This window comes from Ostrea edulis, chromosome 5 (genome assembly GCF_947568905.1).
Source record: "Ostrea edulis chromosome 5, xbOstEdul1.1, whole genome shotgun sequence".
Taxonomy (NCBI): Eukaryota; Metazoa; Mollusca; class Bivalvia; order Ostreida; family Ostreidae; genus Ostrea; species Ostrea edulis.
The window spans coordinates 49908387-49926579 of NC_079168.1; the positions used below are offsets into that span (position 1 = coordinate 49908387).

General features: G+C 34.2%; 1 protein-coding gene across 1 annotated transcript in view; it reads left to right on the forward strand.

The window, feature by feature from the left end:
• Window positions 1-15231, forward strand: part of LOC125649119 (zinc transporter 6-like) — a 21768-nt gene extending 6537 nt beyond the window's left edge. The window contains exons 4-13 of the mRNA XM_048876354.2: window positions 1-66; window positions 1677-1719; window positions 1847-1912; window positions 2222-2302; window positions 2797-2832; window positions 2934-3077; window positions 3311-3430; window positions 4138-4240; window positions 5360-5476; window positions 12125-15231. The exon at window positions 1-66 is cut by the window's left edge and continues 19 nt beyond it. Of these exons, the coding sequence (XP_048732311.2) occupies window positions 1-66; window positions 1677-1719; window positions 1847-1912; window positions 2222-2302; window positions 2797-2832; window positions 2934-3077; window positions 3311-3430; window positions 4138-4240; window positions 5360-5476; window positions 12125-12532 (1184 nt within the window). The 3' untranslated portion in view covers window positions 12533-15231. The remainder of the gene's footprint in view (window positions 67-1676; window positions 1720-1846; window positions 1913-2221; window positions 2303-2796; window positions 2833-2933; window positions 3078-3310; window positions 3431-4137; window positions 4241-5359; window positions 5477-12124) is intronic.
• The last annotated feature ends 2962 nt before the right edge of the window (window positions 15232-18193 follow it).

The window sequence follows — 18193 nt, forward strand, 5'->3', positions numbered from 1 at the left end:
TCCTTGGGTTGAATGTCCTTGGTACTGTCATTTTATTTATCTGGTGCCATGCAACCAACAGTATGGGTAAGCTGTGTACTTATTTGAGTACATTTACAATTTAGTGCAATCAGTCTGAATCAGAACTAATGTACTATCTAGCATAATCATGATTTAGTGCTACTTTATTACAAGATGATGAATAACTAGAGTACTGGAATTGATCATAGTTTAGTAAAAACCATAAATTATTAAATCCTTTTTTTTTCTTCAGATTTTTTAAAATTCTACAAGAATATATACACATACTATATGTTGTGAATGGTTAATATGAATATTTGTCTGTAATAATATACAATTTAAATGGAGATTTTCTAAGTCAATACGATGCTCTAACTATTTGGGTAATATACTAATCACGGAGACAGATTCAGATTTCTCGAAAAAAAAAAAATCTCAACATAAGTTTGAGTTTTCTTTTATTTGAACAGTCAAAATTTGAGTAAAATCTCAGACTAGTTTTGACTTAAGTTTATTTCGAGAAATCCAGGCCTTGAGGGTTGATGGTAGTGAGAAATCCAGGCCTTGAGGGTTGATGGTATCAAGAAATTCAGGCCTTAAAGGTTGATGTTAGTGAGAAATCCAGGCCTTGAGAGTTGATGGTAGTGAGAAATTCAGGCCTTGAGTGTTGATGGTAGTGAGAAATCCAGGCCTTGAAGGTTGATGTTAGTGAGAAATCCAGGCCTTGAGGGTTGATGGTAGTGAGAAATCCAGGCCTTGAGGGTTGATGGTAGTGAGAAATCCAGGCCTTGAGGGTTGATGTTAGTGAGAAATCCAGGCCTTGAGGGTTGATGGTAGTGAGAAATCCAGGCCTTGAGGGTTGATGGTAGTGAGAAATCCAGGCCTTGAGGGTTGATGGTATCAAGAAATCCAGGCCTTGAGGGTTGATGGTATCAAGAAATCCAGGCCTTGAGGGTTGGTGGTAGTGAGAAATCCAGGCCTTGAGGGTTGATGGTAGTGAGAAATCCAGGCTTTGATGGTAGCTAAATCATCATATTGTCAGAGAAAATGTTTATGATTATTTTTTTTTAGATAAATATGATTGAATAATACAAAACATCAAAACTGTCATCTAGCACAAAAATATAATATGGTAGACTATCTTTGTTTACAGCTAGCATGCTGGAATAATTCAAAAGTGATTAGAAAAGCCAAGTTTTCATTGGATGACCAAAAAAAAACACATCAATTTGGGAATTCCCAATTTAGTTTTAATCTGATGATGGAAAAATGAAATGTTATAATTATCCTGAAGGCATGTGGAAGTGAACATAATGTTCAAATTTCTCTATTTTGTTGAATCTCAGCCACTCAGAAATCTCGTAATTATTTAATCAATACATATGAAAATTGGTTCTATTAAATCATATAACATAAAGCCATGCAATAGCAATACAAATGTTTTTACAACAGGTAGGTATGCTCAAGTAATAATCTTCAAAAGTTGTCTTTATGAAGAACAATTCATAACTGCAAAATGCAAACTTCATATTGTGAACTTTAAACCCACAATAAATTTTTTGTCTCATTTGAACTAATTAAACACATTGTCTGTCTGTTCAGCTAGTATTGCATCTTTAAAACATGTATATGGGAGGAAAAATTGATGAGTAACTTTTTTGTTGGTTTCATTGCAGCACTCACAGCATACACATATTTGACCATTTATGACATCTTTAGGTGAGCATTTGCATCAGATTATTTTAGTGTATAAGAAGTTAACTTCCAAAGATTTAAAATATTTTTTCTTACATGTTTCGTTGGTTGCATTATTTGTGAATGTCTTTTTTTTTTTGGGTGTCATCAGTTTGTTGATATGCCTGCTAAGTCTTTGGGTTCAGATACAGAAGCCCTCTCCTGCGTATTCATTTGGGTAAGTCAACTTCTTTATGTACACATGGATGAGATGTATCATAGTAAAAGTTTTTTATCCATATCTTTTAAAAGTGTGGTTTCAAATATTGTGTGGTTGAGTTTACATATTAATCATACTCGCATTTTCTGCTACATGGAAGAAGATTAAGAGTGAGAGTCACAGAAATGAATTTGTTTTACCAGACTATAAAAACCATACATGTCACATGTAATGCAGGATATTGAAAAGGAAAATTGTGTTTTTCCACAACAGTTTACAATTCTTGCTGTTCTCTGGCATCATTATATTCCATGTAAATAATTGTAGATATGAAAGATTTGAAGTATTAGCTGTCTTTGCAAGTACAATGCTGGCCCAGCTTGGAGCATTGTTCATCATTAAGGAGAGGTAAATACAATTTAACAATCATGCACACTCTTCAATTTCTGGAACACAAAAGGTGTTTCTGTGTGGCTGTAAAATTGGTTTTTATGCGTGGGGGAAATTTACACTAATTACGCAGTCAGGCAATAAGCGCATAAATTTCCCCCATGCGTATAGTTATAAATATTTGATATAATATATATTATATTCATTTACTGCATATTTTCCCCCCACACGTAATGTTGGACGTGGAAAAACACGTACTTAATCCCCGGTGTAATTAACCATGTTTACAGTAGCTGTGATTACAGTGAAACATATGTCCATCATCTGTCCATCTACATATTTATATTCAGCATGTAATATCCTTATATGAGGGTCATCTAATATATACCGTAGTTAATGATGCCATTGCTGGTGACAAATGTATTTAGAGAGTTACACGTAACTATTAATTCTCCAACAAATGACCTTGTAATTCGGGCAACAAAAGAACTTTAAATATCATCTCTTTTCAGCATTGAAAGATTGCTTATTCCTCCAGAAATTCGCACGTATGTAGATTCATTGAAATTCAAGCATACAGTAGATTTATCCAGAGTAGGATTTATTTTCCTGTAAAGAGTTATACTTCTTTGACCGTATTTTTTTTTAGTGGGCGACTTTTGATAGGAACTGTATTTGCCTTTTTCCTGCATATGTTTGTGACCTACAGTATCAACAACAAAGCCATAAATCACACGGTGGACGCCTCCAGCTCCAGCTGGCTACAGGAACATGTCTCAGATATGAGTGAAAGGTGGCACATTTTGTAACAAAGACTTTCATTGATGAATGGCAAAATTTTACTTCATGGAGCTTTGAACGCAATTTTAACAATTTATTCTCACATTTTCTAAAATGACCGAGGAAGTGTTTGGTATAGTCTAATTAAAGTAGATACAGCAGGTAATCAAGAAAAATTGTAAAGATGTTCACATCGTTTGTATACCTACATATTCTGTTATTTTTATTTATTCATTTTTATTTCAGCGTTTGTCATATTATTCCTGGTTTGAGTAAAATCCTCTTGCCAAGGATTAACCCTTTTGCACTTATTGGCTGCACTGGTGCTATAGCTTTAATACTGACATACATTCTTATAGATACAAAGTAAGTACACAAGAGCTGTTCTAAATGTTCACAAATTTATTGAGTGTGTCAGCCCTTCTGTTATATTAGATATGTAACGGTGGCTGTGCTATAAATACAATAACAGTATGGATTGTTATACCCCCTATAAAACAGTTCCTATATAACACCTTATGAAAAAAATATAATTATTAATTAGGATATGGAGTATGTTTTCTTTTAAACTAGTGGAATCTGTGATAAATGTATGAAATCACACTGTCCCGTTCAAAGTCAACAAACCATGTGCATCTAGTAAAACAACCTCAAAAATGAAGGTGTATAACAAAACAGTTATTGACTGGGTCCTCGAACAACAATTGTTTTGTTTGACCCTTGTACGGATCTGTTGCCCTCAGCCTACGGCAACAGATCCGTTCTTGGGTCAAACAAAACAGCTGTTGTCCTTGAACCCAGTCAATAACTGTATAATATTTGTCGCACCTGCTAGACAGGATAGATCTAATTGTATAGTCACATGATCTCATCGAGTTTTGCACATTCCATTTTTCCCAATTTTCCTCTTTTTGGTGCAGATTCTTATGATAAATTGATTACTCTGACCAGCAAATCTTGATGACATTCATTTATTCGGAATTAAGTGTACAATTTTCTATTTGAATATTTTCCATTTTATAGTTGTCCATGTCCTGTTCTTTGTCTTAGAATCACTTTGTATCTTCATTTAGGTCCTATTATTCCGCTGATACTTGGGCTGCAATGGCTATAGCTATTAAAACATGTGGAACTATGTTTCCTATGAGTGTATATACAGGGAAGATTCTACTACAGGTAATGGCAAAACTTTCTTCATTTCATTACATGTACCCTTTTTTTTTTAGGTCACCTGAGTCTTCATCCGTTGCTGTTTGTCATGCGTTGTCAATTGAACATTTTTTTCTTCATAACTATCATTCCAATTCTTTTCAAATTTGGTATGAAGCATTTTTGGGACAATGGCGACATAAATTGTAAACTCTGGGATTCCTGCATCCCTGGAGCCTCAGGGATGGGGCAAAAACTGCCAAAAATTTAATCATTTTCAAAAATCTTTTATTGTACGACCATACGTCAGTAAAAAACACTAAATACATAGTCATATAGAGCAGGAAGCCCTCTACCAAAATTTTTAATTTCATGATCTGCGGGGTAGAGGTTGGGCCAAACTTGGCATATAGTGTTTATGTTTAAAACATTTGAATAGCATCTTCATGGTATTGATACTAAATTGAAACTAAATGGATATTTAGAAGGAGCAAGTAGTCCTTTACCAAAATTGTAAATTTCATGATCCCAGGGGTAGGTGTTTTGGTTTCAGAATGGGACCAAAATTATCAGAGATTATGAAAGCCTTTCACTTTGATTTTGCTGATACTGTATAAAAACTAAATGCATATATAGGAAAAGGAAAAGGGGATGTACCAAGATTGTGAATTTCACAACTCCAGGGTTTTCACTCATAGCCAAGTCCAAAATAGTCATATAGTGTTAATTATTATGTAAAGTCTTTGTGTATTAAGAACACATCATGTTTTATACTGCTGCTGAATATTTGAATTTACCTTAGATATGCAGAATAGGAAAATTATTTTAGATTTCAAACCCTTTGGGCTAGTGATACTTTCAACTCAAGTGACTGATAAGGCCTGTGGGCCTGTTGTTTCATTTTAATGCCTGATGTTGAAACTTTTGCTTATGCACATTTAGAATTTGCCCTGTTTTGTTCATAGTTTTATGTGTATACACTAAGTTGATACTAAGTTGCACTTTAATGCTAAATATACAATGTAGTTTTACATTCACTTTTATAATGGGCAACTGAGCAAGATAAATAGTAATCTTACCAGTGTGGTGTTCCATATTCTCTTTGCTTACTTACAGTGTAGTTATGGTGGCATTTTCTGTTTTTAGACTGCCCCTTCTCACATCCTGGGACAGCTGGACAAGGTACTGAGGGAGGCCTCCACTCTGGATGGGGTACTGGAATTCAGAAACGAGCATTTCTGGACTCTCTCATTTGGGACTTTGGTAAGAAGTTTACCTCCATTTAACAGAGTGATTTTTTGTTGATTAAGTGCATCAGCTCAAATATTTTACCGAATATAACGAGTAATTGTAATATTGGTCCTCTTCCAAACTACATCTAATTTACATGTTATGTACACAAAGTTTCATAAATACAGACTAATCTTGATATCCATGAGATCAGTAATGCAGAGTACTGTAGATGTATTTAATTTCATTTGGAAAAATTTTCGTTATCTTTTGTAGTAAACATTATAGGAGTTATGAGATTGATCACTGTTTGTTATCTTCACCTTTCATAATTTAGTGTGGATTGATTTTCGTTGTTTGTGATCAGTTAAAAATTACATATTATCCATACAAAGTATAAACAATGTCACTTAATTTGCAATTCTAACTTGCTTAAATAGTCAAACAACAGTACGATACCCACACCATTTACAAACTATTTGTTCAATGAAGCGTGCTGTTGTTAACACCTATTCAAAAACAAATCCTTGGTGATCTGTGTAAGCTTGGATCATTAAAGTGTTGTACTCAAGCCATGTTTAAAGTTTAATTAGAATGTTTAAAGTGTTTGTCAATAGAATTTGTAAAGAAATCGGACATACTGGTAAATACAAGCTTAGTCTCGTGCTCTGCCGTGCTTGATTTTCATAGGGCACGTCAGGACAAAAATTTCCCCGACCTGCTACAAAATATCCATACTCAAACAATATTTAACTTACAACCCTAAACTGTACGGAAGAACGTCATCCACGTGACCTTACAGTTATATATTGCTAAAAATAAATTCAGAGTGTGGTATGTGGCTCAGGTAAACTTAAAGAAGGACGTGGATACTGACATATTGCTGGTGTATATTATTGTGTCTTAAAAATGACATTAAATGTGATTCACAGATAGGTTTCATCTCAGCTGCATATCAGGTGCGCTGTCTGTATGAGCGGTTAGCAGAAATCTACCCGCTTTTTAGCTCACCTGAGCTGAAAGCTCAAGTGGGCTTTTCTGATCGCCTGTTGTCCGTCGTCTGTCCGTCCGTCTGTCTGTAAACTTTTCACATTTTTGACTTCTTCTCCAGAACCACTGGGCCAATTTCAACCAAACTTGGCACAAAGCATCCTTGGGTGAAAGGCTTTTAAGTTTGTGTAAATGAAGGGCCATGTACCCTTCAAAGGGGTGATAATCACAAAAATGCAAAAATAGGGTGGGGTCATTTAAAAATCTTCTTCTCAAGAACCACCGGGCTAGAAGAGCTGAAATTTACATGAAAGCTTCCTGTTATAGTGGATAATCAAGTTATTCAAATCATGACCCCCGGGGGTAGGGTGGGGCCACGATATGGGATCAAAGTTTACATACAAATATATAGGGAAAAATCTTTAAAAATCTTCTTCTCAAGAACCACGGGGCCAGAAGAGCTAAGATCTACATGAAAGCTTCCTGACCTAGTGCAGGTTCAAGTTTATTCAAATCATGGTCCCTGGGTGTAGGATAGGGCCACAATAGGGGATCAAAGTTTTACATACAAATATATAGGAAAAATCTTCTCAAGAACCATTGGGCAATAGAAGTTTAAATTTATATGAAAGCTTTCTGACCTAGTGCAGATTTAAGTTTGTAAAAATCAGGCCCCTGGGGGGGGGGGGGGGGGGGGGGGGTAGGTTAGGACCACAACAAGGATAAAAGTTTTACATGCGAATATATAGGGAAAATCTTCAAATATTTGCTAAGGTGACTCAGGTGAGCGATGTGGCCCATGAGCCTCTTGCTGTTGTGTTAATATCAATACTTATTATCTGAAAATGAGTTGTACTGTTTTAATAGTAATCAATTTTAATTACAGTAAAATATCTGTATCTCGAATATGGTTTAACTCGAATACCCCGCTTGAGTCGAAGTCGACCGCCGGTCCCGGCCGTTTTCCCTATATAAATGATTTAAAAAACTTCTGATATTTCGAACACGGTAATCTCGAATACTCCGCTTATGTCCAAGTATTTTCAAGGTCCCATACCCTAAATTCACCTGGTTTATCTCGAAGTGCAGTCAATTTTCCACTCTGCTTACCATACCTGGCATCGTTAAGTCACACGTTCACACCCGGGGCTACATCAATTATAATTAATGACTGCTAATCCACGCTCGCTTTTCCGAGCAGACCCAGGTCGCAATAAATTGTCCAACAGCTTAGGTGATTAGTAAAGCCATCCAACATTCCGGCTAAAGTTCACTGCCAATTATTAACTAACACACCCGATTCTAGTATGGTGTTTTGAATGACGCATGCTCTATCATTAACATGTGGGTTAGATAAACGCACAAAATCGTCGAAGTACGCTTGAAGGTAACGCTCTTAATAATGATAACGCATTTAATAATACACGCTTCATCATTAAAACCAGTACAGAGAAAACACGAAAATTTATTTAATAGACATTTAAAAGTTTTTTTTTTAAATCCGTCTTTTTTGTTTCTTACGTGATGGGTTCTTTCATTACAATGCAAAAACTACATCCCAGTCGAGCCTGGACATCAGTAAATTTAAAGTAAGCATACAGACACGATCATCTTAATTTTGAAACACATTGTGAATTCAATTGGATGTTTATTTGTATTTAAAAAAACGAAATGTTTGTCTTTGAAATTCCACAATATTGATTTATCAACTTGAATTAAACTGTAAGAAACGGCAATGGGGTTTTTGTTTACAATGCGAATCCCATACTATGCATCAAATATCCTCCTTCAGAAAATATCCAAGATTGATTTTGGATATCTCGAACCCCCGGATATCTCGAAGTTTTTTCGAGGTCCCTCGGACTTCGAGATAGAGATATTTTACTGTATATTGAAGTTTTTTTATTTACACGTGTTTCTGTAATAAGTTGAAAGTTCAGGTACATGTACCTCGTACAATGGTGATAATTAAGGTACTGGCAAAATGTTATCTATAAATAGATTGAATAACAGAGGCTGAAAAACATTTCCTGAAATCAAAAATTCGCGTTGGATTTTATTTCGTTGTTTTTTCTTAGACACGAAAATGACGAAATTTAATCCAACACCAAATTAAATATGTCTACATTATGCCAGAGTTTGAAAGATCAATAATTTAGAATTTGGCAGGATAATTAACAAGTTCTATGATTTATTACTCAGTCTACTAAAAAGCAAACAATTGTTTTAAAGCTTTTCATTAATTAGACTAATTATTTCCAAGTTGTAACATGAACTTTTTAAAATTTATTTTCAAATATTTTAATTATATTTTAATTTCACCTGAAATTCTTATAATCCACCAATTTGATATAAGTTCATTGCATCTTTACATTGAAAGAACGGACATTTTGCATTCAACCACAATTTTTCAAAACGATTTATTAGGAAATGTTCACTGCTAAATGATACAACGGAGGCCATAGTCAGGTGGTCATAAAATATGTATATGAAAAAATAACAATTGAGTGGATGACGGAATGTTGAATTGCCAAGGAAAGGTCATTTAGAGTCCATATATGATCCGCTGATCTTATTAAGATTCTCCAGGTAATTTATACAATTTTTTTTAGCTCATCAAATAAAAATCAATGTAAAATTATCTCCTAAAAAGATAATTATTTTGCAATATCATATTGTCCATATCTTGCATCAGGGAGATACAAAATAAAATTACCTGTATTATTGAAGCAAATAGATTGACAGGGTATAATTATAAACAAAATGAATTTAGAATATGACTTCCAACAAGAACATTTACGTCTAGAAAATGTATTGTCTTTGCAAACATAGCAACACTAGCCACATAATGGGTAACATCAATTTAAGTCTGATGATGTACACGTGTAAATCACTTAGTGAAAAGACAGTGTTCATGGGCTTTAGACCATAAACAATTAATCTATAGTTTCTCAGGAACCGCCATGATACAGTAAAACATGGTTACAACAAATATGCTTATAATGAATTAACACTTACAGCGAAGTGATTTTCCTTCCCAGTAGGTTTAAAATATATTATAAATTTATTGGATATAACAAATTATGTTTATAATGAATCAAAATTGTTTGTCCCCAGCACTTCGCTATAAGCATATTTTACTGGAGACTGAAAGTTACCACATTGATCAACTTTATCAACATATTAAAAAAGGGGAATATGTTAAATTTTTGCTTTCAACAATTTGAAACAGATTCTGAAGTGTGTTATGAATTTTTGGTAAAATAATTATTTTATGCTTAATTTTTTATATTATGCATGTGTTTAAAAACATTGTTTACTCTTTATGAGTGATTTTGAAATAAGTGAATTAAAAAATTATTTTCAGTTTGCTAGTGTTTATAAGATTTTATGTGGAAAATGCTACAGCTAAAAAAAAAAGAATCCCAGTCTCATTAAATGTTGAAAATTTTGGCCTGAGAAATTAAAGTGAATCTTAAATGGAACCAACTACACCTCCCCCCTTAAAATATCCCTACTTTAAGGAGAATACTGTCATGAGGGAAAGTTTCTTAGTACAGAGTACATTTTATTTCTTAATCACTAAAAAATTAGCTGTCATTTTGATACATGTAGACTGTTCTTGACACCGTTTAAGGTGGTCTTGACCTTGTGAAGTTCAGTCAGCTGGTCATAATATAAGAGGCATTATTACCCATACTTCATAATATGAACTTCTTTGTTTTCATCTCACTTGAATATATCTGACAGATTTAAGAGGTAATTTCTTGATGAACAGTGGAGGTGTTGTGTCAATTTCAAGGTTGTTAATTTCTTTCAAGTACTGGTGAAATGTTTGTAAACTTTAAAATCAAATTCTATATTGTGATCATATCCCCTTCCTCCCAATAAAAAATTTAGAAAATGATTGATTTCAAACCAAATATGTTAATATAATATTCGGTCTGTGTCAGAAAAAATAGGTAGAATGAGGTAAAGATAATAAACAACTTGAGTGTTCAGACATTACCAAAAGTGATATTCAGTTCAGCTTTTAACTTTTCATGACACAATGAAGGCCATGCAAAATTTTAAAACTGAAATTTTACCCTGAAAATGGAATGCACTTTAGAAAATGCTCATATCAAATACATGTAAATGTTTTGACTTTGGAAAGCAGAAATCGGTTACATTCAGTAAACAGTAGATATGGGGTTTACAAATTGCAATTAAACTTTGTCCAGTTACATGTAAATTTGGAGTGATGCAAGTATTTCTAACAAGTGCAGTAACAGTTTGAAATTGCAGCGCTCTCGCCTGCATAAGATAGTTTATTTCTCAGGCAGACAGGGGTGGAATTTCATGTGAAAGCTTGGCGACTGGGCTAATTTTAAAGCCAGTGTACAACAACCAATGCCACAAATAAGCTTTATTAGTAAAGTCATTCATGTAATATGATAAACATAAACTGAAAATCAGGAATGCCAGATTTTAAACAGGGCTGACAACTTTTGAGTGTAGTCAGCCTTGTGATTTCATTTAATTTACAACCCTGGCTATAATGTGTGCCAGGATTTTATTTGTTTTACCATATTGCATTTAACAATTCCATTTGTGTGATATAGCACTTGTGGTTGCCATTAGAGACTGTTAGACATGAATACAGTATACCATAATCAAAATTTGATTCCCAGTTGTGTATAGATAAATTGTATGAAAATACCTTTAAAACTTTAAAAAGTAACAAATGTAAATCTTGTGAGATGAACAAAATAAAGGAGTAATCTTCTTATACAAGAGAACACAAAATGACCTCTAGATGACCATATTTCTTTTCAAGAGACATACAACTATTAGAATATCTGATTTCTTACAAGCCCAATTAGCAAACCTGCTATAGAAGGCCTCTCTGAAGATATTTTTCTTAGAAATGATTGTGTGATGAGCTTTGATCTATGTAGTCCTGTCAGATGTCTAATATCCCCTTGAATGAAAAATATGTAAACAGGATGATAATATACCAACATATCTCTTTTTTCCTGACGTGATTAGATGGGCATATTACTCTTTTGATAAATAATTGAACAGGAAACAGGATGGCCATCTCTAAAGGAGGTGGTCAGTTGTTAAGGTGTATTTCAATGTGATATGATTATTAATGTAAATTAGAGATTGTTTGGTTTCAGTAATTTTCCAATGCCTTTGTTGAAGATAAAGCTGAATTTTCATGTGATGTGACTTACATTACATTAATCAATGGATGATTGAGAGAAAAACAAAATTTGAATAGATCAAATAATGTGAATACATGTCATCAAAAATTTAAGCCATTGGTGTCAAGACGGTTATTAAATTATAGACAGTCTGTTACATTTGATAATACAACAATTAGTATTCAAGGCCCTCTTTGTCTGTGCAATAGGACTGTATATTAATGTATGATTTACAGTAAAACTCATTGCAGAGAAAAATATAATTAAAATTAGATGTTTGATCGCTCACATACTCGCTACACATTATAGTGGGACATAATAGCGAGTATGTGAGCGGATTTAATATCTAATTTTAATTAGATTGTGCAGAGAATGTCCTGTTATAATGTGTAATTTCAGTGCAAGTTGTTTTTTGTATGTACCTGTAGTCACTGTGTGATTTAGGTTGACAATGTTTCACTGCATCAGAGTCTTCATACTGGAGTTTACTTCTCTACAGGCTGGTTCAGTACAAGTGAGGGTAAGGCGAGATGCTGAGGAACAAATGGTGTTGGCACATGTCTACAACAGACTGTCAAACCTTGTGTCTCGGTTGACTGTCCAGATAGTCAAAGATGACTGGACCAGGGGCTCATCATACAACCTGCTGGCAGGGTCTTCATTTCCCTCACCATTCCCTCCCACACCAGGAACACTGAAAGGACCTTCACCCATCTTGGATCAATCTCAGCGAAAAATGAGCAGACCATTCTCACCAGATAATTTATCACAGGAGCAAAGGACTTCCACACCCATAAGGTGGTCTCCTGCATATGGAACTAGTCATCCTGAACTAAGTCATCAAGGTCATGGTCATAGTCATCAAGGTCATGGTCACAGTCATCAAGGACATGGCCATAGTCATTGAGAGTCTTCTACTGTATATCTAGTTATTTAGCAGAATTCATAATTTAGTGCCTCGGGGGTTGAACTAAGAGCTCATTTGCTTTCAAGTATGAACATTTCTATTTATCCGTGATCAAAGTATTTAGCAGTATTAATTCATGATCATATCAAATACTGTAAATCCCTTGCCTCAGTAACTTTATAGCTACTCTGTTGTATCATACTGCACTGTGATGTTGTACTACTAGATGTTGTCAATATCAAGAGTAATCTACCTTGCGTAATTTCTAACCACAATATTATTTCTTTTTTGCAAACTTTAGTCAAAATGCTATAGAGTTTTTCTTTCTTGTAAACAAAAATTTTGTAAATCATCTTTTTTTGTTAAAGCAAATTACAGGTTGTTTGTTTGTTTGTTTGTTTGTTTTTTTTAAATATATTTTTGCAAATTCATTTGGTTCTGTATTACCAGGTACACTTTTTATTATATTGTTGGCATTGAAAACTAAGGTACATGTAAATAGTATTGGGATGTTGTTACTACTTTTCATATTGCCCATCATACAATGACAACCTATACAAACTCATGATACAGATATTCAGGAAATTGGTCTGTGGTTTTTTTTATGAACATCATGAACAAACTCTCTACTGGCAAAGGCCTAATTTCTTAAACCTTTTGTAAGAATAGTTATAAAATTTATGTGCCCCATTGTCAATAGGTTATGTATTGTCCAGGCTTTATTGCAGCTGTTATTAAATGATGGCTATTATTAAGATCCATGAAAAGCTGTGATATGAGCTATATACTTTCAGTCTTTGGTGCAGAGTAAGACGGATCAGCATGTATATAAATACTTTTTAGGTTCCTGAGTCACTCAGGTGACCTATTGGTATTGGTCTGCGTTGGTTGTCCATTGTGCGTTAACAATTGAATGTTTTTAACTTCTTGATCATTTTCCTTCCAATTCCTTTCCAATTTGATGTGAAGCATCTTCGGAACAAGGGTAACATCAATACTCCTGCACCCTCAGGGCCTTAATGGTGGCACAAAAATTGAAGAATGTTAAAAAATCTTTACAACTGCACATCTGTAAGAAAAACTAAATGCATTGTCATGCAGAACAGGACAGCCTTAACCAAAATTATTAATTTTATGATCCCCAGGGTAGAGGTTCTGACTCCAGGGTGGGGCCAAACTTGGCATATAGTGTTTATGTGTAAAACTGGTGGATATTTAGAAGGAGCAGGTAGCCCATTACCAAAATTGTAAATTTCATGACCCCAGGGGTAAGAGTTTTGGTTCCAGGTTTGGGCTAAAATGGTCATAGTGATTGAATGTCTTTATCATTTGAAAAACTTCTTTAATTTTGCTGATACTTTGTAAAAACTAAAAGCATATTTAGGAAAAGCAGAAAGGAATGTACCGAAACTGTGAATTTTGTAATCCCTTGGTTCTGACTCTAGGGCAGGTCCAAAATAATCAGATGGTGTTAATATAGCATATATTATGTAAAGTATTTCATAAGTATGGGGACATTTATGGTTTTAAAATGGAACACATCTTGTTTTATCATAGATTCTGTAGCCCTTGGGGCTAGCTATACTTTTAGCTACATGTAATACTCAGGTGACTGTTAAGGCCTGTGCGCCTCTTATTTGACAGTGATTTGCGACAGTGAGACCTGTAAATTGACCAGATTGACAGTATAGTTCCTAATACTCTATATTCTCACAAATAAAAAGTTATTATCAGTTATATATTTACATTTCCAATATTTCTTTACAAATTGTAATGATGGTCATTTCCTCATGAATGTGTTGCAGTTGGGAACATGCGTGTATGAATTTTGATAAATATAGTAGGTCTATTTTAACAGATGGGAATTCAGAAATGAAAGTAGAATGTAAATGTGATGAATAGATTTTATGTTTATAAGTACATGAGGGTATGAACTTCCACTTTCACGCCTGCATACTTTTCATTAAGTGCTAACACACTTCATGAAGTACGCCAGCGTGAAGTGTCACAGTTCATACCGTTATGTATTTTCAAAAATTAAATTCATTTCTTAAATATCAGATCTATTTGTGATAAATTTTGTGTACAATGAAAGAATAAAAATGTAATTTATGAATTACGTTTCAGTGGTAAAGCTTTCATTTTTTGACAGTTAGCTATATTTTACTTAGAAATATTGCTAAACAAACACAAATTTTCGTAATTTCTACTCCTTGCAGACCATTTAGTGAGAAAGAAGTATTTCAGTGAACCAAAGCATTGTTTCATACATAAATTGTGTGATAGATAAAACTGCATGTTCAAATTTTAAGAATGTCGTTTAAATTTTTCCTTTTATAGTCAAATATGTCAATTTTTTCATAGTATACCAGATGTTATATAAATGGCATATATTTTGTTCTGATGTTTTCGGACTGATCCAGCTGACGGGGTTCTTCTGAACTGTTAACTATTGAATAATGGAGTACGGTAGATCATATCTTGGTCCCATTGTTAGTGTGTTAAAAGTGCATTGTGATAAAACCTTATCCTGGACAGACAGAGAGACTATCCTGTCAGCAAGAGAAGACTTTTTTCGGCCAGTTCATGACTGTTGGCCAACTGCAATTCTATACATGTATTGTATTTTTTTTCCCCTTCTTTGTTTTATATAATTATGATTTTCAAATGTGAATTATTGAGTAAATATGGTGCATTGATTTGTTTTCACAGTTTTAAAATTATTTAATTTCGAGAATTCTGTACGACTTCAAATTTGTCATTTAAATTACAAGCCGTATCGTATTATAAAAGTTCCTCCATTTGCATTCATGAAGCCCGTATTTCTCCCCACTTCAGAGTTTAATATTCCCTGGATGGTGAAGGGTACAATGAGACAATTGTCCCCCATTGAATTCTACAACTTGTAATTTTGGGAGACCGAATTATAACCCACGAGGAGTTCAAACGAGTTGGATTACGTTTGACATGCCTAACAAATTCAGCCATTCAGCGTGCCCTCGCAAAAAAAAGTCATCCAGCCATCATGGTGAATAATATATATTTTTGTTTGCGAGACAAAGGTGGTTCGAATTTTATTGATCCCGGGCCGCTTTGACATGGGGTCACCTTTTTGTCAGCCCCATGTCATCTTGGGTAAACCGGTGCCCTATTCAATCGTATAATGCATAATCTCGTATGAGAAAACCGTGGTTCCCATGGACCAAAGCGGCCTGAGTTTACTGTGCTTGATTTTTTTCCCGATTGCAAAGGATTCAAAATGCTTGCGTAAATAATATTTATATTGCCAATGAACAACAGCAACAATCAAATTCCTGGGTTATAGTTGATGTAAAAGATTGAATATTTAAATAATATACCAGCCGTTATGTGACTTAATCACTTAAAAGGAAACTATTTCATTCATTGATGATGCCTAAATAAAACTAGGCATATATACATTTCGTTTTGATTTTGGTGGGAAAACGTCAGACATTTGGAGAGGTACCTATATTACAGGGATATGCCATGTTGGCAAGAAAATTACCGTTGTCTTCACTTTTTTCATGTCTTCTCCCAGGCATTTTAGAGAGATATGATATTAAACAAACGTAATAAGTATATACTTTATTGGACACCCATACGTCTATTGCAACCAGATTGATGATAAAGCGTCAGCACTGCTTCCTTCGTGGTGATTTAGATGTCGTATTTCATGCTACACTGTACATGTATTTGAACAATTTAGAAAGTTTCGTTTCCACTTGACTGTATATATTCATTCTTTAGCATCTTTCTGCTGAGGATATCATATTGTTATTATTTTCTCATGATTTTATGTATTTGGAGTATTAGAAATTTGACACGTTTTAAACCAATCTGAACTGAAAGTTCATTTCATTAAAATCTGTAATCTTCTATCATTTGTAAAAATTTCCACACAATTTCGACTTCTTTTCAAAAACCAAATTTAAGGGTCAACTTTAAGCAAACTAGGCACAACGCGCCCTTCAGTGAATGGAATTAAAACTTATTGAAATGGAGGCTAGGACAATGGTGAGATAATGAAGAGTGAATAACACATCAAGATGACCGACCTCCTTTCGAACATTAAATGAAAAAATAAGTATTGGTAATATATTTAATTCTTGTCCTTTTCTATTTTTATTGCAAAGTCAATTTAGTTTAGTGGGTTAACACTTGAGACGGTCACTTATATCGTGTGTTTGAACCCCGCATTATTTCTTGGTTATGTTCAACTAAAATTGCATGTTTTATTGACTATAAACTTGTTTTTAATTTTATCATTGTAAACATCCCTACTTTCCGTTCTAGTGTGGAATTGAAATACATCGTTAAAAATAATATAGTTCTCGATAACCATTGGACCAGAAAGGCCATAACTTGCGTAGAAACTTCCTTAATCAATGAAGATTCAAAGGTCGCATTCAAACCACGATCCCCTGGGTCGCATTGCGCAATGGGGAAATGCTTATACTGTAATATTATATTGGAAAAGTAGTTCACAGAAAAATTCTTTTTAAAAATGTCTGCTTACCATCACAGATAACGAAATCAATATGCAAGCATCCTCATGTATTATAGATTTAAGTTTGTTCACACTATGACCCCGGGGTCTTGGTGGGGCCACAAGAGAATTTCAAAATTTTACATGGAAATATATACAAGAATGCATAGGAAAATTCTTTATAAATATTCTCAAGAAACGCGAAGATATGATATGTCAAATCAATATTTACATAAGTAAAAGATGTACATAAAAGCTAGCAATAAATATTGAGACGGATAAACACTGCAAATTACATGTTTATCATTTTTGGCTTGCTAATCAACGGAGCGAATTAGGGCATGTCCAGTGGGCTGATTACCATCATTGATTAACTCCTCCTACTTGAGAGTATTTATGTCACACATTATCAACCCAATTTTTCGTGTCGTTGGTCTATATGCATAAAAATACAATTTGCTAATATGTAAGCATCCACATGAACTGTAGATTCATGTTTGTTCATTGCGTAGTCGTAGTAGTAGTTCCACGTTTTACATATGGCTAGGAATATATATATATAGGAAAATTCTTTGAAAATCAACAACCATTAGGGTACAAGATGTCAAATTATCATCCAAGCGTCCTTGTGTATAATGTGCATTTAAGTTTGTTCGCAATATGCTCCGTAGGATTATGTATTACATAGAAAAATGCAAACGAGCGATGTGACCGTGGGCCTCATGGTGTTGGAGTATTTTTATTAGCACAACTTTATGCTATCCTAGAAAATAGAAGATTTGGTTAACTTTTCCAATAATGAAAATTAAAGCATGTTTGAGATTATTCGTAAGTCTTCTTGGCTGAAATCAATAGAAGAAAAGCCTGGCTACGACTATTTTTCCTCATTGCCATCATGGCGATTACTGAAAGTTGCATGACGCAATGATTCAGCGATCGATGGTCAGCCAGAAAATTGCTTTTTTCTGTTGCCAGGAAGAACTTTTGTAGCTATTACGGTCAACACAAGGTTTTCTGTCATTAACCAACGAGTGACTTCGGCCAGCTACGTATTTAAAAGTCTATAATCGTGTCAGAACACCATTCATCACAGTGCATCGTAAAGATAACTTGCACAGCAGTCTGTAAAACACAAGAGGTCGCCGAGAGGTTGA